The sequence below is a fragment of the Sparus aurata genome, chromosome 9, assembly GCF_900880675.1.
Source record: "Sparus aurata chromosome 9, fSpaAur1.1, whole genome shotgun sequence".
In the NCBI taxonomy this organism is placed as follows: domain Eukaryota; kingdom Metazoa; phylum Chordata; class Actinopteri; order Spariformes; family Sparidae; genus Sparus; species Sparus aurata.
In genome coordinates this window covers 27,630,967-27,653,910 of record NC_044195.1, presented here as the reverse complement: position 1 = coordinate 27,653,910, position 22,944 = coordinate 27,630,967, and the positions used below count along the sequence as shown (strand labels likewise).

The following is a 22,944-nucleotide window of genomic DNA, read 5'->3' as shown; positions in this document are numbered from 1 at the left end:
GAAGAGAAGCTGTTAGGTGAGACCTCTGCAACCTGATTTCTCTGTATCTCATTCTCTGTGTCTCTTCCTCTCTGTAGATGGAGATTCCAGCCTCCAGTCTGATAAACCGCTACATTGCGTGCCAGGGCCCGCTGCCCAACACCTGCCCTGACTTCTGGCAGATGACATGGGAGCAGGGCTCATCTATGGTGGTCATGCTGACTACGCAGGTCGAGAGAGGGCGGGTATGTAGAAGAATTCCACTGAGGGACCGCAGCATGTTAACAAAAATAAAAGTGTGGCCATGTTGAGATTTTGTTTAGACATGATCGACTGTGCGTCCTTACTGTGTATCACGTAACGCACATCTTGGCGAGATACTTCTTAACATAAATCTACTGTGAAAATATTTAATTGCTTACCAAAACTGGTAGCAGTAATCATTAAAACCACAAAGTGAGTAAAAGTCGTGTTGCTGTGAGTGTGAAAACAAGTTACTCATCAAACCAGGTGTGAATTCAAAAAGAAAAATGCTTAGTGTGCGAAGTTCCCTTGAAATTAGTAAGACGTGTTGTTGAGTTGCGTTGATCATTCATCACCTGGAGGTTCTTATTATGGATCCAGATGGACTGAATATGTTGTTTGTGCGTCGTATTTGTGTATTGAATAAGAGCAAAGAACAGATGACTAACTTGAGAGTTGCAGCAGAGCTTGACCTCCGACCCCTGAGCTGAGAATAACAGTTGTGACCCGTTAAGTGAATTAGACGTTCACTTGTAAACAGAACGCTTTGTGTTTGTGTGTTTGTAGGTGAAGTGTCACCAGTACTGGCCCAATCCAGACAGCAGCGCCACCTACGGAGACTTCACAGTAACGTGCCACAACGAAGAGGGCAACTCTGCCTTCCTGGTCCGGGAGATGACTCTAACTCACACACAGGTAAACACACTAACACACAGAGAGGGACACACAGAAGCGGGGAGGGAAGGTGACGAGGAGAAAGAAAAAGGGATAACCGGAGCAGGTTAGCGAGGTCCAATCACAGAGCGGGGACCAGCGTCTCGGGGAAAGGACGAGCCGCCGATGGGCCCCGAGGAGGTGTGTTGCCATGGTGACCAGTGTGGGCTGTTCTTTTTCTGGATCCCGCTTTGCTGCATGCGGGCCACGTATTGGGATCTGGTTGCCATGACAACCCCCCCCCCAAACCACCCCAGTCAGTCACATTGCTGAAATAGAGAGAACAGAGGAACCAAACAGAGAGAAGTGGGACGGCGAGAGTTGAAACGGAGACTGTAAGTTTGTGTTGTTTGGATGCTGACAGTCCCACTTCAGCATGGGGGAACTTTTTTAATTTGCCACCTGAACTAAAGGCCACTTATTTGTTTTTGTGCCTCGAGTTTCCTCTCTGGTATAAAGGTCATCCACCACGCTGGCACTGAGGACTAAATCTAATTGAAAATGAACTTTTAATGGAGGATCAAGTGTTCCCGCTGCTTCCTCCCGCTTTCCCGCTGTCTGTGTCTTCCTGATTACTTCTCTGTGTGTTGCCCATGTATCATGGGCTGTAGGAGGAGGCAATTAGCATTCTCCTCTGCCTGTGATTGTTGCTATGGAGATAGATGTGTTACCATGGCAATGGCAGCGAGGCAATATTAAAGAGGAGCACAAGGGCTCTGAGTCGCGCTTGAAGCAGTGGTCAGTGGCTCTCTCCGCTGTAGGTTCGGTTTGTGTTTGAGTCGTCACCGTTGTGTCCCTGCTGGGTTTAAATATCACTGACTCTTAATTTCTGATTACTGAGCAACACATGACCTTGTTACAGTAATTCGTTTGACAGTGTTTTCTTTCCCTTTAGTGTAAATAAAAGGATCTTTGATTTATAATTTAACTGCAGAAAAATCTGAATTTTGCCAAACGTAGTAAGTAGGACAATAACAAGAAAGATAAAAACAAGTCCTGCAGGTCCGAAAGCACAAACAGAAAAAATAAAATTAACAATCAAATATAGCATACAATCAATAAAACTATAAAACAGCATGTAAAATACTGTGATTTAAATTAAAAAGGCTGTAAAGTTTTGTCCAGGAATATACAGAAAATATTCTCGTTATCTCGTGTTCATGAAATAAGACGATGTGAAACACCAAGTGGTCCAGTGCAGTGGAAAAAATAAAGCCACTGTTTGTTATTCACACTGCCCGTTTCATAACATGTTTAAAGGCCATAATTACACAAACAGGGCACAGTGCAGTCTCCCCCTGAGGACAAACAGCTCAATGAAACATGCTATGAGGTCGCCCACGTGAAATATAAGAACCAGCTTTGAACCGACTCCGAGTTCTGATATCTGAGAATAGTTAATTACTCGGGAAGCTCTCAAAAGCCTCAAATAATAAAGAAGCCTTCCTGAAAGGCATGAAAATGTAATATGAAGTCATGTCTTCTCTTCTCCTGTGTGTGTTCAGAGTGAGCAGCAGAGAGAGCTCACCCAGATCCAGTACCTGGCCTGGCCGGACCACGGCGTTCCTGATGACTCCACTGATTTCCTGGACTTTGTGGCTCTGGTACGGACTAAACGGGCCGGACAGGACCATCCGATGGTGGTCCACTGCAGGTATACATCTGTTCTCTCTGTGATTTGGAGTGGCAATCTGTTGATTTTAGATTGTGATCGATATTGAAGAAGTCAGCAATCTGCTTTTCAGGTTAGAGAGAGAGAGATCAGAGAGATTTCAGTATTTAGGTCCTCTTACGTATGTTTCCACACTCCACATTTAACCTCATTGACCAGCAGATCCAGGCTAAGCTAACAAACCACCAGAGTGACGTAACCAAGTAGAAGGTGATTCTGATTGGACACATTACTTTACGCGGCCCTTCCTCGGGTGATGTATTGTAAACAATGCAACGTGAGCTTTTGCAACTATCTTTGATGCAATAATATGTTTTGTTTATGCAAATTCAAAGGCTGTTTCAAGTCTTGTAACAAGACACGATGACCCGTTGCTCTATTTAGCACAATGCAGGCAAAACTTGTGTCGGGTGCTTCTGGAAAACAGGAGAAAAGAACATTTCAAAGGCAGTCCAGGCACTCCTAAACAGAAGATATCAAAACTGAGGAAGGGGAAATTAAAAAGCACTATTCAGGTTTATCATGCACTTCACTATATCCGTTGTTCTCTAATGTTATTGTCATGCATTGAATATAATACAAAATATTGTTTTTATTGAAAGGAACTGGGTCCCTTAATGATACAGAAAGGAAACAACTGGTCTATAGGACTGTTAAAATTTAGATTGTGGATGGTGCTAACACTTAACATGCTGTGTTGTGTGTTGTTTGATGAGCTCTTCTTAACTCTTAACTTAACTCTGTTGTGTATTTGTTTCATTTTTCCAGCGCGGGTATTGGTCGGACAGGGGTTCTGATCACCATGGAGACAGCATTGTGTCTAATGGAGTGCGGTCAGCCGGTTTATCCCCTCGATATCGTCAGGACCATGAGAGACCAGAGAGCCATGATGATCCAAACGCCTGTATGTAGACCAGGGCTGCTACTAACCATTACTTTTATTAGTGATTCATCAGCAGATCATTTTCTAGATTAGACTTGAAAAAGTAAAAAAAATATTGATGAAAATGCTCATCACAATCTCCCAGAGTCCAAAGTGACGTCTTAAAACTGCTTCTTTTGTCCAACAAACAGTCCAAAACCCCAAAGACTCTTCATTTACTGTCAAATGACAAAGAAAAGGAACAAATACTGATATTTAATAAACTGAAACAAGCAAATGTTTGACATTTGACGTAACAATTCATTGATAAACAAAATTGTTACGTCTAACTGTCTTCGGATCAACTAATTATTCCAGCTCTAATGTAGATACACGTATTGTCTCCCCGCCACTTTAAACATTTCGCTAATTTATCTTTCTCTCTCTCTCTGTCTCCATCAGAGCCAGTACCGCTTTGTATGTGAGGCCATCCTGAAGGTCTACGAGGAGGGCCTGGTCAAACCACTCAAGACCGCCATCTACCAGCAGAGAGAGAAGGTGGACGAGGAGAAAGAGGAGGAGAAGAAAGAGCAGCAGACAGCAGGTGATGGAGAGGAGGCGACGGCAGCGACGGAGGACGGGGAGGCGGCTGTGGTGGAGTTACTGGAAGGAGGTCTGGACGAGGAGGATGACGACGATGAAGAGGTGGAAGTGCTGGATGTGGGAGAAGTGACAGAAGAGGGGGAGGAGGAGGAGGATGAAGAGGAGGAGGAGGAGGATGAAGTGGAGGAGCCGAGTGTCGCAAGCGCGGCAAGCGCAGCGAGCGCCACCAGCGTGACCAGCGAGACCAGCGTGAACCCCGACCCCGATCCCGATCCTGCAAACCCGTGACTTTTGACGGGTGGTCGGGGGTCACCAGGAGGAGGCCAGGTGGCCGGAGAAGAGAACAAAAGCACTGTTGCACTTTATGCTGAGAAAAAACGGAAAAAAAGACAAACAAACGAACAAACGTGAAAATCATGGACAAGCTAGAATTTAAAAAAAAAATGAAATCCAGCTGTGTTGAATAGGTACCATTAGGGGATATTGTTTGTTCAGGGTAAAGAAAAAAAGTATTCAAAGAGTGAAAAGATAAGAGAACGAGAGAATAAAATGTGGATGGGGAATTGCTGTAGTGCCATAAGTACGAAGGGGACGGGCTGCCCCCCTTGATGGAAAGCTTTTTCCCCCTGTTTTATTTCCCCCTGAGGGTCGCCCTGTCCCCTTCTGAGCGAGTCTGCCAGACGGACCTGCCTTTTTTTTTAGTGTCCTTTTTAGCTGATAAAGAGATATACCTTATCTTTTGTTCCTCAGAAAGAGTATTTATTGTGTTTTTAGTTTGTGTCAAACCCTGTCCACTGAACAAAAAAAAAAAAAAAAAACTTGTATGTTTGTTTGTATGAATCTAGAGCTTCATGCTTTCCTGATTAAATCTTAGGTAGTTAAGTAGTGCGATTCCTCTTCTTCTAACTACTTCTTAATTTCTTTTTTTTTTGCTTTTTTGTGGAGAAAAAAAAAAACAGTGATTTAATTTATTGTACTTGGTTTTTATCTTTCTCAGCTTTCTCGTCTCAGTTTTCTGACAGCACAGACTGACGGATGGACAGCTGAAAGCACTTCTTTTTTTTGTGTCTCACCTCTTGTTCAATGCTGTGGCAAGTTGTATTCTTTATCCTGCTTTGTGCTGTGTTTTTTGAGCTTGCAGACAACACGCGCTCTGAAGCGGCCGTCGTTTTTTGGCGTGGTGAAGAACATAACTGGTTTACAATCCTCAGGGCCCTGTGTGTTTGCTGGCCACCTCTCTTTCTCTTGTGCAGCCACAGCTACAGACCTCTCTCGCTGGAAAGACATAATGAGCAGTGATCCGATTATTCAAAGCGAATTCCCCTCACATTGCATAATTAATTCGACGCCAGAAAATGAAGACGGCGTCATAAAGAGAGGCCCCAGTAGACACACGGCCTCACTGAGTTACAATCTAAGCTATTTTCCCGGCCGTCACGGCTGATAAAGCTAAGAAACGAGGCTGAGGTCAGTTCATTTCTTTCTTCAGATTCATGCGCAGTCAATTAAATGCTGAATGAAACCTGCAGGTTATTTTGCAACTGACAGAGTGGGCAGCTGAAGTGTCCTTGAGCCAGACACTGACGACAAAGCCCCACTGTATGTGACGCTCTAATTGGTTTCCCCCTGAGCGGGACAACTTTAAAGGGACAGTTGAACCTAAAAATCAAACATGAAAGTGCTCACAGCAACGGTCTGTGGATTATCTCTAGTAACCGAGTCATGAATTCTGAAAAAGGACAATTTGATATCAGAGAGAATACAGACATTTTTTATGGCATGATAAATAGCACTACAGGCGAGAGGAAAAACATGAATCATTGATTTGGGTTTGAACTGCCCCTTTAAACAATGGCCGATCAGCATTGTGCCAACTTTTCTTGCCTGCTCTGCAGAGGTCAGTCATTTAGTTCTCAAGTGGTTGAAAGCTGCTAGAATTTTTTTATGCAATCAGTATTTGTTTTTTGTTTTTGTTTTTTTGTATCCCCTCCAGGGTTTCACACACAACAAAACTGCCGGCTGAATCGACAGTGAACTGATCTCAACCTTTAGTGTGAATGGTAAAATCTTTAAAGGCCTCCCTCCGCTGACCTCCCCACATTTGAATCGGCAAACACACATCTCCGCTTACAATTGGTGGGGTTTTGTTTGAGAAAAGACTAGTTATTTGTTCTAAATTTTCCTCGCTGGATCTTTTCCTTTCATTGGGGGTTCGGAGGTCACCGGAACGGGGGCTTTAAAAAAACAAAACAACCTTTTGCTGTTCAACTTTTTATCTAAAAACCTGTCTGATTGTCTGCCAGAGAACACTTGACAGTTCAAAGAAGCGGCATAAACGGAAACATTCAGCCGATTTACTTTTTACTTTTTAATTTAATTTTTTTGTTTTCTAAATTGATCTTTCCCAATGGTACTTAATTTTGAGGCACATGTTGTTGTTTTTTAAAGATAATGTGTTGAAAAAAACGAGTGATAGGAGACTTTTTAATTCACAAAACCCAGCATCAAGTCGCTCGTCCGGTCTCAGTGCAGGTTACGTAGAGCGGTGTGGGATGAAGTGTAGCCTGCTCATGATTTGAGATGTTTTTTTTTATTCTTATCGGCTGCTTCAGTACCTGCTGTCATTGGCTCCTTCCATGGATTCTGCTGGAAAAATACCTACTGCTGTGAGTGTGTGTGTGTGAGAGTGTGTGTGTGTGTGTCCTCCTCCTCCTCCTCCATTTCTAACATATAGTTTGTTAGCTGTCTGGTCTAAGCCTGCTTGTCTGTTAACTGGAATTGAAAGGTTGTGCACTTACGCCACAAACCTAATCTAAACCTGATCTCAAGATGGAGCCTTTCTCAGAGAGGAAACTCTGTGAAACATTTCAAACCCCGTGCTCACGCATCCCTTTTCAAACAGCTGAATCACACTTTGGCCACACGGAGAGGTGGGATCAAGAAGAGCCGAGAAAAACGGCTTATTTTTTTTCCTCTTCGCTCTAGTTTAGCTCCCAAAAATCTGCCTTCTCTCAGGCAACATCAGTCGTTTCGGCGGAGCCCACGCAAAACATCCACAGTCCATTCTTCTCATTGTTCGTCCCCAGTTGCCTCTCTTTTGGATCATTATACATGGATCCCACTCTCTCTGCACGGCCTCCAGGCAAATGACACATCTGAACAGAATACCATGGGTACAGTAGAGCAGTATCAAGCTCGTCTCCCACAGGAGGGAAGAGTGTGAAGCTAGCCTGTGAATGACTGATTGAATAAACTTTTTTTTTTGTTTAAATCGACAGTTACAAATTCATCACAGACCCCGCAAGCATGAGCTTAAAATCAAAAGAATTCAACCCCCAGCGGCTCGCCCCTTCTCATCATCAGTTTTTTTGTATTCAGCAGCAGCAGCAGGGCCAACCCAAATATCAAATTACCACCAGATCACGAATAATTAACGCTGAAGGCCTCCTGATGAAGTGGCATCAATAGCAAGTTGGCGAAACCATGGCGATTTCTAACGGGAAAATAAAACATCGGCCCTGCAGTGAAAAGTTAATAATTGATAAATCGGGGCTGCCAGAGTTTCCATCTGCACAAAATGTCCAGCAGTGAGCTGTCTGCGTTCAAAAGCGTCTTGTTGTTGACACATAATTGGTACTGTCTGTGCGTTTAGGGTACTGATCAAAGGTAGTTTGGAGGGGACCAGACACAGGGAGGGCGCGGGTTTAGTTGTATTTTTGTAAAGATGAAAACAGCTCTAGGCGGGTAGGGAAAGGACAGCACTTTGTAGGAGAAGGCTGAGTGGCAGGTAGTGCTACTGAAAACGAGAAAAGAAAAAAAGGAAAAGTTGGAGACATAAAGCATTGTTAAAATAAGTCGCTCTTCTTCTTTTTAATTTGTCATTTTTGTTTTTGTTTTTGAAAATAAGACCAGTAGGGAACAAGAAAAAAAAAAAAAAAAGAAAAGAACTCCTAACTACACAGTGCCACTTGTTAATTTTGTGTAAATAATACTAGACCATGTAAATACAATGTTGTATATGAAAAAAAATCTTTAAAATAAAAGGGAAAATCATTTGTGAGCAGAAAGATTTTGTTTTTATTTTGATTTTTTGACTTTTTTTTTTTCTCCCCCCCCCCCCCCTTCCTTTTTTTTGGATGATTCAAATGTGACACAGATGATGTGTATTTCAAGACTGCTATTTCAACAAAGTTTTGTTTTATTTTGAAATCTATAACAGCGAGTGTATATATAATGAAACACAAAGTAATGAGAAATGTTTTACCGTATTATACCCTTGGTTAACTCCTACCTGTGTTATAAAAAAAAACAACCTTTGTCCTCAGTTGCTTGTTTCTTTCTGGTATCGTGGTTTTACGGTGCTTTGGACATGTCTATAAGCTTGATTGTGAACAATTAAAGCTTGTCTGTCAAAGCATGGAGACGTGGCTTCAGATCACCTTGCTTTTCCACACTGTAAAAGTGAGGTTAGGCAATGTCAAGAGTACCCCAAAGTCATACTTGAGTAAAAGTAAAGATACTGTGTTTAAAATTTGAATAGAAGTCTTAAAGTATTTAAGATTAATGTACTTAAGTATCAAAAGTAGAAGTACAATGACATGAAACATATATTTACATGTATGATTCTAAGGGTTGATCCGAAATTGAGCTTTTTCAGTGTTTTTATCTGAATGCCAATTAAATTAATTAATTTTAATAAGTGCCACTTAGGCTCTGATGTAACATGACGTAACAAACTAATTAGTCACTACAGAGTTCTAAATAAATGTATTGGAGTAAAAAGCACAATATTTGACTCCACAGTGTAGTGGAGTAGGAGTGTAAAGCAGCAGAAAATTGAAACAATTAAGTACAAATACCTCAGAGTTGTTCTCAACACACTTCGTTACATCGCATCACTGTGGCAGAGTGAGCAGATGAAAAAGATGACTCCATGCTGAAGACCTGGATTATTTAAAATGTTATGTTTTAAATATGTTTTTATGCTCTATTAATGTCAGTCTCTTATGGAAATTACACCGACAGAGAGCTATATATGAGGATTAAAGCCCCAGAGCAGAAAAAGTAATGCATCTACTGGACTTTCTTTCACGATAAGGACCAGATTTAACATGGGGATATATGCATCATGCAAAAAAGTTTTAATTTTTAAAGTCTGTGTGCTTATTTAGACGTATCAGTGCTCATTGCACGCGACATTCATTAAAGAGGCCCACTTAAAAATATCTTTTTTTGATATGTCGAGTACAGCTGGGTTAAACCAACATGTGTTTAGCATGCTGCATTAAACTCAGAATCTTAGCATGTATATTTGTCTAATTTATAGTAAAAACTTCATTATGGCATTACGCTGAATAAGACACAATTACCTTAAATAACATTTCAGTGAGATAAATGGGCAGATTTACAAGCAAACACACTGTATTCAAACAGCATTTTTTCCCTAGTATAAAGGATGATGTAACTTAAACTATAAAGCAGAGGAAGGCACTTTCTAGGCATTACTAGACATAATACAGAGTTAGAAGCAACACATACTGTATCTACCACGACACCATCCACATACATTATATGTGAACATCCCATTCTTACTGCAGAGAAGTCAAGCCAATTCTATATATGCAGCTGCATCTATAAAGAATCAGATTGAGGATTTTTGCGTGTTGGCAAAGCTTTGCAGCAATAACATAATATATATTTAATCCTTGAAGTAAATAAGAGGTCAGTATAAAATGTGAAGCAGTATTCCAGCTCCTCAGATGACACCCAAAACAGTGAAAATACTTCTTGACTACTCTTGAATACTGCCTCTGTGCACACTAATGCAATTGCATAATGACCTCTAAACCCAAAATGAACCACAGGTCAAACAAGTCTGTTTATCTCTGGCCAATTAATCATGTATTATTTTCAGAACAGCCAGCAGGGGGTGCTGCTGTCAAATGATGATGATGGACTACACTGTATGGTTCAAACACATTCTATGAATGAGGCCAAGCTTCAGACGGCCTGTAAACTTTTTCATGAATGTGTGATTATTTATATATTTCACTTTAATTACAGTATATCCATATAACAGAGAGCAGACAATATTTTCTCTGGCTGGACTTTTTAAATATAAGAATATAAACTAAAGCTTGTACAACTGTAGGTAATTAAAATTAAAGTATTTGTTTTTTAAAATAATACTACACAAAGCGTAATTTAATCATAACAGCTCCACAAAAGAAGAAGAAGAAGAAGAAGCTGCGTTTTGTCGCTTTAAAAATGCTAATCAAGTTTTTTGTTAGGGATTTAACGTGACGTCACTTCCTGCGGCCAGCTTTGCCTCCTACTTTTTGTTGGGACCTGGGAGAGAAAATTATCCCGCAGAGGCGCAGAAGAGGAAGAAAAACACAAACAGGAGAAGGGGGAACAAGTTACAAACCATGGGAATTTACGAGGCTGCCGTTTAGTCGTCTAACGATGCAAGCGGACGTGCTCTCACCGTGAATTCGTACGAGGAGGTTCCTGTAAGTATCCTCTTCATCCAGACCTCCACGGATCCACAAGTGGCTGCGGAGCAAGTGTATGTCGGATCCAGCTTTGAGGGCTGAAGGCGGCGTTTGTTTTGCTCTGCGAGACGCTCTCGCGTGGACGGAGTCTTTGCGTATCGCTAGCGTTCAATGCTAACGGTTAGCTCCCGTAGAGAAAACAAGCGCACACCTGTTGCTTTTGCTTATACCAGGTACTTCAGGCCTGAAATGTGTAGAATTGTGATGATAAGCGTTCAATTATGTATTTGTTTGCGTTATTAATCTTATTTCTGAAGGTTTTGGACAGGTTTCCAAGCGTATTTTTTTTCTTTATATTTCAGGAACGGGTTTGGCTGCCGTGTCCACCTCAACGGTTTATTATTTGACCCGAAAACACAAATAACGAGCAAGTTTACACATCTACGACCGTTAACGTTAGCTAACTTTTTCAGATTCATTTAGCTAATTATCGGTTAATTTGGTGTGTAAACTCCATCTCAAATATAGTCTTTATCCTTACTTGGCTTTTTGTATTCGTCGAATAGCATTACACGGGAAAAATATTAGGTTTCTTCCTGACGTTTTAAGACATTTTTATCCTTGTTAGTTGACTTTTTGGTTAGCTAACTAACGTCTAAACGTCAACTTGCTAATCAACGTAGCTAGCTAACTGAGATAACCATGGTTACTGCTGCTCATTCAATTAAATCGATGTACGTAATCAATTGTTCGTCTCTTCAGCTGATTTATAAAGTGATTACATTGATGTCAATTTGCCATATCGCCTAATTAATTGCGATGAGTTTTTTTTTTTTGGTAAGCCATCATTTAACTTAATTTAACTTGTAAAGTCAAGTGTCAATTTAGAGGCAGGTCTTTTTTTTTTTTAACCACTGTACTTACCATATGTTCGACCTAATAATAATAATTATAGCTTGTCGCCTCGCCTCTTCCAGTGTCAGATATGTAGTTTGTTAATGTCACCTATATAAACTATAGTTGATAATGCAAACAGATATGGCGCAGGTGCACAGTTTTCTCAGTAATGTCAGGTATTCATGGTGCATAACTAACCTTAGCTACCTACCAGCTCATATTACAACAGACTACACAAAAACAATGTAATTCAAACACAGTTTCCTGCATCTCATGTTTCTGTGGGACTAGTATACAACTGTTGTCCACCTGACAAGCCTCCACTTACTCTGTATGTTTATTGTATTTAGACAAGGGATAGGCTGCATCGTTATTCAGCATTTTTCCGATAATCGATATCATTGCTGATAAATTACGGAAAGAAACTGCTCTGTAACCTGGTGGTACGGCACTAAAACAAAGTTAGAGCTGCCAAAATTGACGCAAGATGAAATTCCTGTGTAGCTGCTTTAAATTCTGAAGGTGCTGCTCTCTTCTCTTCCAGGTGTGGTAGTGTAACCCTCCCTCTCCCCCCATCATGCTGAGTTTCCTGCGCAGGACGCTGGGGCGACGCTCCATCCGGAAACATGCAGAGAAGACCCGGTTAAGAGAGGCTCAGCGTGCCACAACGCACATACCTGCTGCTGGGGATGCAAAGTCTATCATCACCTGCCGCGTATCCTTACTGGATGGGACAGACGTCAGTGTTGACTTGCCGGTAAGGACGGTTGCTAGAACGTGTTTATTATGCTGGAATAGGTACGCTTGTTGATCTTCAGCCATCATATCATAGGTTGGGCATTCTTCTATATTTGATTGTAGATAGTAAACCCTTGAATAGTCGATTCTGTCAGCCTTTTTGGCCAATTGAATGGTAAATGAACTTGCATTATATAGTGCTTTTCTGTCATACCAACAACTGAAAGATGTGCAGCACTGTCCACATCAACCCAACCACATGCACACATTCATATGCTGACAAGCACAGACTGCCACCACCTGCTGTTGTGGAGTTATTTCCTGTCACGCAGGTGCAGAACGTACCTGTTAGCTGGCTGTCGGCTGTAGTCTTTGCGGTGTGTTCAAGCGCATATTTTAGTCCAGACACAGGCGACGTGAGGTGACTCAGCAGTTTATGTCGGTTTAGTGTGTGTGGGGCTCTATTCCTTTGCCAGTGGTGACACATTAGTGGTCTTACAAAAGGGAAGACTTAAACTTAAACTTTTGAATAGGCATGTAAACACATTGACAGTATTTAGTAATGGCTGTTCCTGTCATGTCCTCCAAGTCTGTGCACTGGTCTGGAATTGTTAAGAAGAACATTAATTCTCTGCAACTGGACTAAACTTTCTGCGTTTAACTACAACCAGTTATGTTTATGTGATATGAAATCTGGAGAGAAAGAGAAAGCGCAGGAGATGTACTAGTGACCATTGTGTGCCTGTGTCAGTAGAGCAGCCCTTTTAAGCCTGTGTAGAGTGTGTAGAGTGTGTGGGTGTGTGGTAGTGTTGCTGATCACCTGTAATTCCCTGATCCTCCCTGGAGAACACACTTAATCACATGACGCTGTCACATGACCAAGTGGACACAGAGCAGAACTTCACTCTCCCTACTTCTTCCACTCTCTTCTCTTTTTTCTTCTCTTTCTTCTTTCTCTTGTTTTATTTGTTTTCTCTGCATTGTCTCCTCTTAGACAAACACCAAGCTTCTGCTGGAATAAAGAATATTATAATATTTGAGTTACATAAGAAGTTAATGTCCATCATTTTAGAACTGAGCATGTAAATATGTGGAGGTTTTTCCCCCCACATGTGATCTTTATATTTGCTCAGCTCTCAGACTTTTCTACGTTTTGTTTCCACTTGCATTCCAGTGAGGCCAGTCTGGTATCTTACTGTCTGACTCAACCTTATCTTGAAATCTAGCCGACTGCCATGAATAACGAAAACGTGTGAGGAGAAAATTTAGTTTGTTTTCCACAAAACTTTCCACCCTTTTTTAAAGATGTCTCCTTTCTGTTTTCCTCATGTAGTTGCTTAAGTCAAGCAGCAGTACTTAGACATGGTACAGAAAAAACAAATCAGCCATTGAATTCCTCACCAGCTTATTGAGCAAGAATGCTTACAAGATCTTAATTCAGCTGTCTCACAAGTGATGTCACACGTTTTTTGAGTGTGTCTGAGTGTAAGACCAGCCAAATCATTAACATGTAATCCTTCCCATCAGCTCAGTATTGTGTGCATGGAGAGGTTGGACTCACATTCACTTTCAGTCTTTCTTCTAGTGGTCTTTTTCTGTCTCCGTCTTGTATTTGGACGAAAATGATTTTCCAGCGTTGTTAGTTCCGATTCTTTAATTGGCTTTATTATTGATATATTTAATTGATTTTGCCCTGACCTTAGAGTACTTTAATGCCTTAACGATAATGCTGTGTGTGCCTGAAGGAAGTTTTAAAATTCAATTGGATTTCTGAATGCATTCCAGCTGGGCCCTGGCCTTGTGTTTGCTTTTTTTGGTGCTCCCCCTCCCCCAGGCATAGGTAGCTCCTGCAAACTCCTCTGTCTTATCATCCAGCTATCTCAGAGTGATAGAACGGTAACAAAAACACACCAGTAGGAGCAATGCTCTGTTTGAGTGCTTTATACTACTAGATATCCTTCGCTCTCATGGTAACATAACCAACAGCATTTCCACATAATGAGGTAAGAAGTGTAGAAGAGGAAACATCAAGAAAATATTATTCTTTTTAGTCAAAGATGATTAAGAGAATATTTTAGAAAATAAACGGAGAAAACGTAGATGCAATTCCCAGTTTATTTTCCTTACATCTTAAAAGGAGATGGGAGCCACTTGAATGTTTTAAGTTTGGTTGAAATTAGCCTCTCTTCCGAAGTTTATCAGACACACTCAAAGGTTTCTCCTCCCTGTCTTGTCAGTGTCAATGCCAACTGAAACTGGAGGCACCACTTCGTTCAGGCAGCACGTTTACATCACCATTAAGAAATGTTATGCTCAATGTTTTGGGTTTCCTGAGGTTGTTGGGCAGGGTCTGCCACATTTTTAGAGAAGAAAAACGGCAGAGGCATGCTTTTAAAAATGAAGGACAGCTTGTTTTGTCACCAAGGCCTTATTTTTTGTGATTTATGTTTATGTGGCTGTTTTGATTTAGTAGATCCAGATGAAAATGCATATTGTTGTGCTGTTCTGTGTGAACAGTTCCATGCTACTGCGGTAGCTGAGTAAAATGGGAAACTGAACTTTTAGTAGAGGAATACAACCCCTCTGACAGTAGAGAGCAGCTGAGCAGGTTCGCAGGGAAACATTACAGCTTCTCACTATCTGTGTTTCAGCCAGTTTTAACCATTAGTTAAACAGTCTCTGAGGAAACGTTAGACTCAGCACATCACTGCCTTTTGCTGGCAGTCTTTCTTTGCATTAAGTACAGCATATCATGTGAAAGCCCACTATTGTTGAATAGGAGCAACGATAGCCATAAAACAGGTTTAACACAATCTGGTTGTGAATTAAACCGACTACAGTCTGGCAGAAACTTTGGGGACCTCCTGCTTAATAGTGCAGTTTGTTTTTCTGTGGTTGTAAATAGACAACCACAACCTAAACCTGAATAGGACTCATTCACATGCTTTACTAGGCCTTCCAGCTGTGTGTGTGTGTCCCCAGTTTGTAAGGCCACCCAATGCTGTCTCCTAGGGATACCTCTGTTTGGCAGCATCCATGTCCATTCATAATTCGACACAGCCTTATGATTCACATTCCTTCTATTTAGATGTACTTCCCTGTCTATTCTCTTTATCTTTCTCCCCCCATTGCTCACCCTATAGCCACCCACACTGTCACCTCATTTGACTTCCCCTTTCTAATTGTAGATTTAAAGTACAGTTGTAAAATGTATGTGCAGTGTTATACTTTTTTTATTTTCAGATTCTTGGATACAAGATCCCTTGTTTAACCTTGCCTGTTAAACTTTAACATTCTTGTTATTGGTAAATGGGACATTATGGTGTTTAGTGAAGCCATGATGGCGTCTCTTGTCTTGTACTGGATGAGTGCTACTTGTAGAGTCAGACGTTGATTTTATTACTTTAACAGGCATGTAAATTGATGCACTATTGAGACGGGGGGGAAGAGTGCTTTTACTTATCTCTTGCAGTGAAATGGGTAAACATGGCCCTAAAATTGCAGGTTAAGGGCTATTGATCCAATTCTGGACAGCTGTGCTATAAATGTTTTTTATAGAACAGTCAAGTGTGTAAAACAATCCACTAAACTACATCAGCTGCCTTCCTAAAAATCACAATTTTTTCTTTCTGTCCTGGACTGTGGTACGGCCCTAAAGTGGATGCATTACTAGGCTTGTTGGTTAATGGACTCATCACATCAGTGAAATACCTCAGTTGTAACTCAAGCATTGTGACACAGTGTCTGAGAGACAGAGCTGTATGCTCACAGGCAGGCAGAAAGACTGCAAACAGCTAAACAATACTGCAGGCAGTATAACAAGGCCTTGGTTGGAGCACACACACATACACACACACATACACAATGAGTCCTTTGTACTCCCTCTCCCTGGGTACTGTAGGGGTGCGGTATGCCCTGTCAACTATGCCAGCTAGCATGGGGCCAGCCCCCCTGAGCTGCCCAGGAGCTCTCTTGGGATGTGTGTGTTGGTGTGTGTAGGAGACACAGGGAAACTTCTAGAGCCCCCTCTTGCCCCATTCTTCTTTAAACAGATGTTACAATGAACCTTAAAGTTTAACGTCAGGACTGAAAGCTGATGGAACAAGTGCAGCACATGATAAAGACGTGGTGACGTGCTGACATCCTGATGTCAAGAACACCCCTATTAGAGTCCATTAAAGCTCAGTGAACTAAGCTTAATAATAATAATAATAATTCAGGGGGCTTCAAGCAACAGTGATCAGAGACAGGACTGATTGATTGGATACATTTTTATATAGTCTTGGTGTTAGAAAAGTTAGTTAAAAGTTACATTACTTACAGGCTAGTCATATGAATGCCACCATCAGTTACTCCTATTTGGGAATTTTTGGGGATTGTGTGAAAATGTTTTATAAACCTTTTATACCAAAACATGGAAAAAGAGTAGAACGTGTGAAATACTTTTGGTTAAAACTGATTGTACAAATAGTGCATGCATTGATAATAAAAGTAATAAATTAACAGACGAGATGCAGCTGCAGACTGATCTTGGATGGTTTCTTTCCCAAAAATCACATGATGTATCCAGCCACCCTACTTCCCCTCAGCTCCTCAGCGTCTGGGGCACTTCAGCCCCCCGTCACCATGGTGACCGTGTCGCTGTGCCTCATGGTGTGTGTGTGTGTATGTGTGTGCGCCTGCGCCTGTGTGCATGTGAGAGAGAGATCTCCCAGTCCCAGGCAGGACACAGGCAGTGACTGGTACGGGCCTTGTCAGAAAGGGCAACATATTTCAAACTTGGAGTACCTCCTGTTAGTAATTTCTCAAACTGTATCTCTCAGCTCCAAATCCATAACACATGACTCGGTACATGTTCACTTGAATCAGGCAAAACGATATTCAACAATATCAATAAGCAGGACGGAAATGTGATGTTTTTCTCTTTGAACTTCTTCAGACGAATCAGATGCCAACTTAAAAATGTTTTGTTGATATCCCTCTAACCACTTGATTTTAGAGCTGCAATGATTATTCGCTTAATCAGTTAGATAAATATAAAGTGTGTCTGGTCATTGTATATGCAAAAATGCCAAGTATTTGCTGGTTCCATTTTCTTTAACGTGAGAATTTGATGCTTTTCCTTGTCATACATGATAGTAAATTGACTGATAGTAAAAGACATTTGAAGACTTTTAAATACCACTAGTTTACAACTTTGTGTTTTTCTACCTGACTGTAGTTGAAACACTTTGTCACTCGGATACTCAAGTCCTGTGTTTTCTTTGTTTGTTTCCCTGATCAGAAAAAAGCCAAAGGTGAGGAGCTGTTTGACCAGATTATGTACCATCTGGACATCGTAGAGAAAGACTACTTCGGACTGCGCTTCATGGACTCGGCACAAGTGCCGGTAAGCATGGCGATGCACTTTACAGTGTATAGTCAATAGTCTCTTATGACTTTGTATATATATTTTTTTAAAGTTCTATATCAGTGTCATACAGTTGTTTAGAAACGCCTGGTCTAACTTTTTGATCTGCAAGTTGTTTTGTATGGTCATCTTTTTGTTTTTAACAAAGCATGAACAGATAACATTGACCAATAAACAATTTTGAAAATTTCACACAAATATTGCCATAGATACCCTGCAATGGAAGGTTACTTTGTTTCTGCAGTTGTTGATACCAGCAATTGTAATTAATGACAGTATCTCATGTATTGAACAAATCCAAATTTAAGTCAATAAACAAACTATTTGAGGCAGTCCCCTCAGCATCCATTCACAGCCAGACCTCAGATTTCAGTCCAAATCACTCTTCACACATTTGAAGGAAGGCTTCAGGCAGGGATTTTTCCTTCCAGTGAATGGGCTAACGGGATTGGTTATGGGACTTTTGTCAGTTGTGGGAGTCAGACTGTGCTCTTGAGACAAACTGTTTTAAGTCATCGGTCTGCCAGTGACCCTGTTCCTTCAGCCTGATACTGTGTGAAGGCCATGGAGGGAGGGAGAGCTGCTGGGAGGAAAGATGTAACTGAAGGGAGGGGCTCAGCGGAGAGGGGTGGAGGTAGAATCAAAAGGGTGGGAGAGAAAGAGGGAGGAAGGGGGAGGGCTGTAATAAGGAATGTGGGGGAGAGGAGACTAGAGAGTGCTGCGAGTTCTGTTATCTGTCTCTCTCTAACTTACTCATGCACTCACACACAAACCACCTCTCCTTGACATTTTTCATGCCTCATAGAGCCTGAACTTCCAAGAAGAATTACAGCACGGAGCAGAACACTGACTTCAGTGTTTGTGTTAGTGTGTCTGTGCGCATTTTGTCAAAGGACCTCCCAGCATTCAACATTTCATTAACTTAACTGTTTTTGTTCATTCATTCATTTGCAAATATAAATATTTAGTTTTTGTAATTAAAAACAGCAGGTATAATAGTGATGAAGACTATACTTAAAGCAATGTTGCTGTTGGCTTTGATAAAATTTTTGTATTTTTAATAAACTAAGCTGCAGTGTTTTTACATTGTTTATGTTTATGTTCCAGCACTGGCTTGACATCACAAAAAGTATCAAAAAGCAAGTAAAAAGTAAGTATCTTTCAGACAAGTTTAGTACATTTTCACTCTCGCATTTTGATTTCTACATAATTCGACTGCTCAGCTTTACTATAACATTACTCAGCAGTCATTTTGATCTGTCTTTCAGTTGGTCCACCATACTGCCTTCACATGAGAGTAAAGTTTTACTCCTCAGAACCGAACAACCTGCACGAGGAGCTCACCAGGTGAGTTAACCCCATGAACATTTGAACTTTGAACAACTGAGGCTTTGGGGCTTTTTCTCTTAATTTCATATGCCTAAAAGAAAGTTGGTGTTATGTCTGCTTCTGGGTAAGATTTGCTCTACAAGTAGATTGTGTCTTTTGTCTGTGCAAGCTCGCAGTGAGTAATGTGTGGTTCCTGCAGAGTTATCAGCTCTTAAATCGATGTAAGATAGTCACATTTCATTATCATATTCAACTGAATTGTTTTGTTTTTCTTTCAGATACCTATTTGTTTTACAGTTAAAGCAAGACATCCTCAGTGGCAAGTAAGTAAAATAATTGTGGTGTCATAGCACTCCAAATAAATGTTCTGTGAGAAAGACTGTTAAATTAACATTTAAGACTTATGGCAGTGGTTATATATTGTAAAAGTTTAGGTCCGGGCTTTAAATGCCAACAAGCTTGATCTATACAGGAAAATCCCAAAACCCCATTTTCATAAGAGATTTGTAGCTTCTCCTCCCAAAGAAACATTTTCCACCCATTGCTGCCACTTTACAATTAATGTTGAGTAATGCATTTGTTATAATAGTAAGTATAAGCAGTTTTGTGTCGTTGTTATTTAACCTTAATTATTTCACACAACTAACATTTAAATCACTTGTCCAAGACAAGACACCGTGTTGCCTTTCTTCATCAGCTGTCATCCCTTTCGACATAAATCCATTTGTTGTGTTGGCTGTCATGGCCATGTTACTGTAAGAGGCTTACAGGATTACATGCTGGTGAACAGAACAGAATTATTAACAGTAGTCAATAAGTGGACTGGGAATAGACTGGACTGGGATGTGTAAGTTTTAACCACAAAGAAACATTTGAATTGGTTGGCTGAATATTTAAAAGAAGTGGTAGAAACCAGTCCAACTCGGTGAAGGCTGTAGGGTAATTTTTGTGATCTGTGTCGGTGTTATAGCTTCATTTATTTTGCTATGACTCTCACCATGTCTGTGTTTTCAGGCTAGAATGTCCCTTTGAGACAGCAGTGGAGTTAGCTGCCTTCTCACTACAGGGTAAGCAGATTCTCTCCAGTTCTGTTTGTGGTAATGACTCTGTAACAGCTGCCATTGTTTTCCCAATGAACTGAATTTGCAATATGATGTGTAATGCTGGAGTTTACTGCACAGAGCCCCAAAAGGCCTGTGTAGTAAAAGTGGGCTGCACCATTGTCCACTCTCATAGAAGCCTGGTCTGAAGCCAGTCTGCAGTGACTGATTCCCAAAGCAAAGAGCTTGTTTCTGTTTGTCTACATTACTTTAATCTGTTACAACGTCCCAACAGACATTACACTTTAAACCTAAGACATAACGCCCCTACATCACAGTTGAGTTTCAAAAAGTTTGTTCATCACACAGAACTATGTACTCATAAGCCCAGCAGAGAGACACAAGAGTTTTTCTTGATCTTTTTGAACCAGTCATGGCTGTCTTTGTGAATGAGCATCTTCTTTGAGTGACGCTCCCGGCAACATTGCTGCCATGGACGCTGAGGCGCATAAATCCCTCCACCACAATACAACTGCCAACAACAAGTGGTGTAGCTTCTGGTAGCGACAGCAACCGTGGGATTGCAGACACATGTGGCCTGGATGAGATTTTCCTCAACTGCATTAAAAAGGGAAAAAATTCGCAAAAGTCTGTCAGAAGAACTTTTTATTATTGAACAGTTGCCTCTCCTGGATAATGAGGAACTACTAGCTGAGTTTGTGTGGGCAGCTGCTTCAGCAAACAACAGCATAAGAGGAAAGATGTTGTTGAGGAAAGATATATCTGTGGTTGTCTTCTGCCTATTGTCAGAAAGAAAATAAGCTGATATTTAGTTGATGTGACAAATTACTTAATATTTTGTTCATAACACTTCAGGTGAGACTTAAACTTCTACAAAATGCTAATGGTTTGACTTGGTCATTTTTGTTGTTGAACCTCCCAGTGTTTGAAGAGCAAATATGTTGTAATTATCCTGATTTCAAGGACAGGAACTTTTTTTTTATGTCAGCAATGGCAGCAAAGTGTGTTTAGTTTTTTTAAGTTTGATTTATTGGGTGTTTGGTTCTCATCCACATGTATAGTAGTCATAATGTTCATATGTGGAGCTATATAAAAGATTGCAGAGACAGATAATCCAGGAATGTATGAATTTTGAAATTACAAAGAAAATAGGATGATTAACAATCTCTTTTGTAGGACATTGTTTGTTCCCATTGTCATTTTATTCAAAGAAGTCACAGTCAAATGTCTGTAACAGCAGGAATATTATCTCCTGTTCACGGCAGTATTTGCTTATCAAAGTTTCAGTTAGGGACTTTATAGTAGGACAGCCTGGTGTCCATGTCATGGCTATTGGTGTTTCCATAGCTACATACAATGGTAGAGTAGAAATCAATTTGGCTTTCTCTTCTACCAACTGCTGACTGGCAAAGAGCTGATGCCTTTTTAAACTACACATATTTACTGTTTCAGTGGTCAAAAATGAGTGCTGCTTCAGAGGAACAAAGATTGAGTCATTAGAGATGTTTATGGAATGAGATTGCGTGCACAGACCCATGGACACACACACGCTCACACACACACTCACACTCACACACACACACTCACAAAGTCACTGTGGGGTAAATGCCAGCTCATTAGTGCTTCATCCTCTTCGAAGGCCCCCTAATCCAGCACCCTTTCTGTCTTCTCTCTTTCCTTCACTTGAGCTTTCTGCCTTCATTTTCCTTTTTTTCCTGGATTGTATTGTTGGTCCACTGACATTTCTTGGGATGGGGATAGAATAAGATTATCTTTTCTCTCCTTTTATATCCTGAGGCTTTGCTCACAGCTGGACATGCTAAACATTGAAGTTCCAGAAGCCCCTGTCTACCAAAACAGTCTAAAATGTTTTCAGAAACAAGACTTTTCAGTCTCTGAGATCATTTATTCTATTATTTTACAATTTGTCTTGTTTTCAACACACTCATTTTCATATAGTGACTTGTTTGTTTGTTTCCTTTCCTTTATCTTCCTTTTGTCTCCTTTTTCACCTGATAAAATCTATGACCTCTGCCCAGAGGGAGATCAAATGCCCATCAGTCTTTGACCTAACGCTACACAATATTTTGTGTGCTGTGACGTGGAGGGAGGCTTTGTTTGTTATTTCGTCCATTAGGATTACCTAATACCGCATTATCAGGCATTCTGCCTGGGGTCCTCTTTCCAGGGGTTGGAGTTCAAGGTCTTAGTGAACCCTAAAGTAGTATTTTAGGAATGTTTTTAGTCTTTAGCTGAATTGTACAATAAATTACAGGTTCATTAGATGGGCCTGTACAGTATCATGCATTCCAGAACTACAGCTCCTAAATAAGTCCATATGTTACTCACAGGGTTGAATTGTTCATTACACGTGTCTGTGTGTTTTCAGCTGAGCTAGGTGATTGTGACCCATTAGACCACAGTATGGACCTGGTGACAGAATTTCGCTTCGTCCCCAACCAGACAGAAGATGTGGAGCTGGCAATATTCAACGCATGGAAGGAGTGCAGGTCAGCATTCCACTACAACAGTAAAACCTAATATCTATGAGGATGAGTGCACTTATAAGATGGTCACATATATCCTGATTAGACAAATTTAAGATTTTGTCTGTGAGCTCGTGGGATGAAAGTTACCGATCACACCATTATAATATCATGTTTTATATCGCATTGGTTTCTTTTTTTCATAGTTTTGGCTGCAGTTATGTGTTTGTTCATGTAAACAGTGTCTATACCCCTCCCCTCTCTTCTTCCCTCCTCTCCTTCAGAGGTCAGACACCAGCCCAAGCTGAAATTAACTACCTGAATAAGGCGAAATGGCTAGAAATGTATGGAGTGGACATGCACATGGTCAAGGTAAGTGACGTGCTCTCTGACTCATCATCACATACTTTATATCGTTAATAGTAAATGGAAGTTTAAGGAATGTGCATAAGAACA

At 40.8% G+C, this 22,944-nt stretch overlaps 2 protein-coding genes across 6 annotated transcripts in view; both read left to right on the top strand.

Annotated features, from left to right (window-relative positions):
• The window catches only part of ptpn4a (protein tyrosine phosphatase non-receptor type 4a), a 77,365-nt gene extending 68,968 nt beyond the window's left edge, over window positions 1-8,397 (top strand). For both annotated transcript variants that reach the window (XM_030428024.1, XM_030428023.1), the window contains exons 23-27: window positions 78-224; window positions 790-918; window positions 2,442-2,590; window positions 3,377-3,512; window positions 3,933-8,397. In XM_030428024.1, the coding sequence (XP_030283884.1) occupies window positions 78-224; window positions 790-918; window positions 2,442-2,590; window positions 3,377-3,512; window positions 3,933-4,361 (990 nt within the window). In that variant the 3' untranslated portion in view covers window positions 4,362-8,397. The remainder of the gene's footprint in view (window positions 1-77; window positions 225-789; window positions 919-2,441; window positions 2,591-3,376; window positions 3,513-3,932) is intronic.
• Window positions 8,398-10,362: 1,965 nt separating this feature from the next.
• Window positions 10,363-22,944, top strand: part of epb41l5 (erythrocyte membrane protein band 4.1 like 5) — a 32,863-nt gene continuing 20,281 nt past the window's right edge. For all 4 annotated transcript variants that reach the window (XM_030428653.1, XM_030428651.1, XM_030428652.1 and 1 more), the window contains exons 1-9: window positions 10,363-10,585; window positions 12,009-12,221; window positions 17,487-17,591; window positions 18,720-18,762; window positions 18,881-18,959; window positions 19,220-19,264; window positions 19,956-20,008; window positions 22,392-22,512; window positions 22,773-22,860. In XM_030428653.1, the coding sequence (XP_030284513.1) occupies window positions 12,042-12,221; window positions 17,487-17,591; window positions 18,720-18,762; window positions 18,881-18,959; window positions 19,220-19,264; window positions 19,956-20,008; window positions 22,392-22,512; window positions 22,773-22,860 (714 nt within the window). In that variant the 5' untranslated portion in view covers window positions 10,363-10,585; window positions 12,009-12,041. The remainder of the gene's footprint in view (window positions 10,586-12,008; window positions 12,222-17,486; window positions 17,592-18,719; window positions 18,763-18,880; window positions 18,960-19,219; window positions 19,265-19,955; window positions 20,009-22,391; window positions 22,513-22,772; window positions 22,861-22,944) is intronic.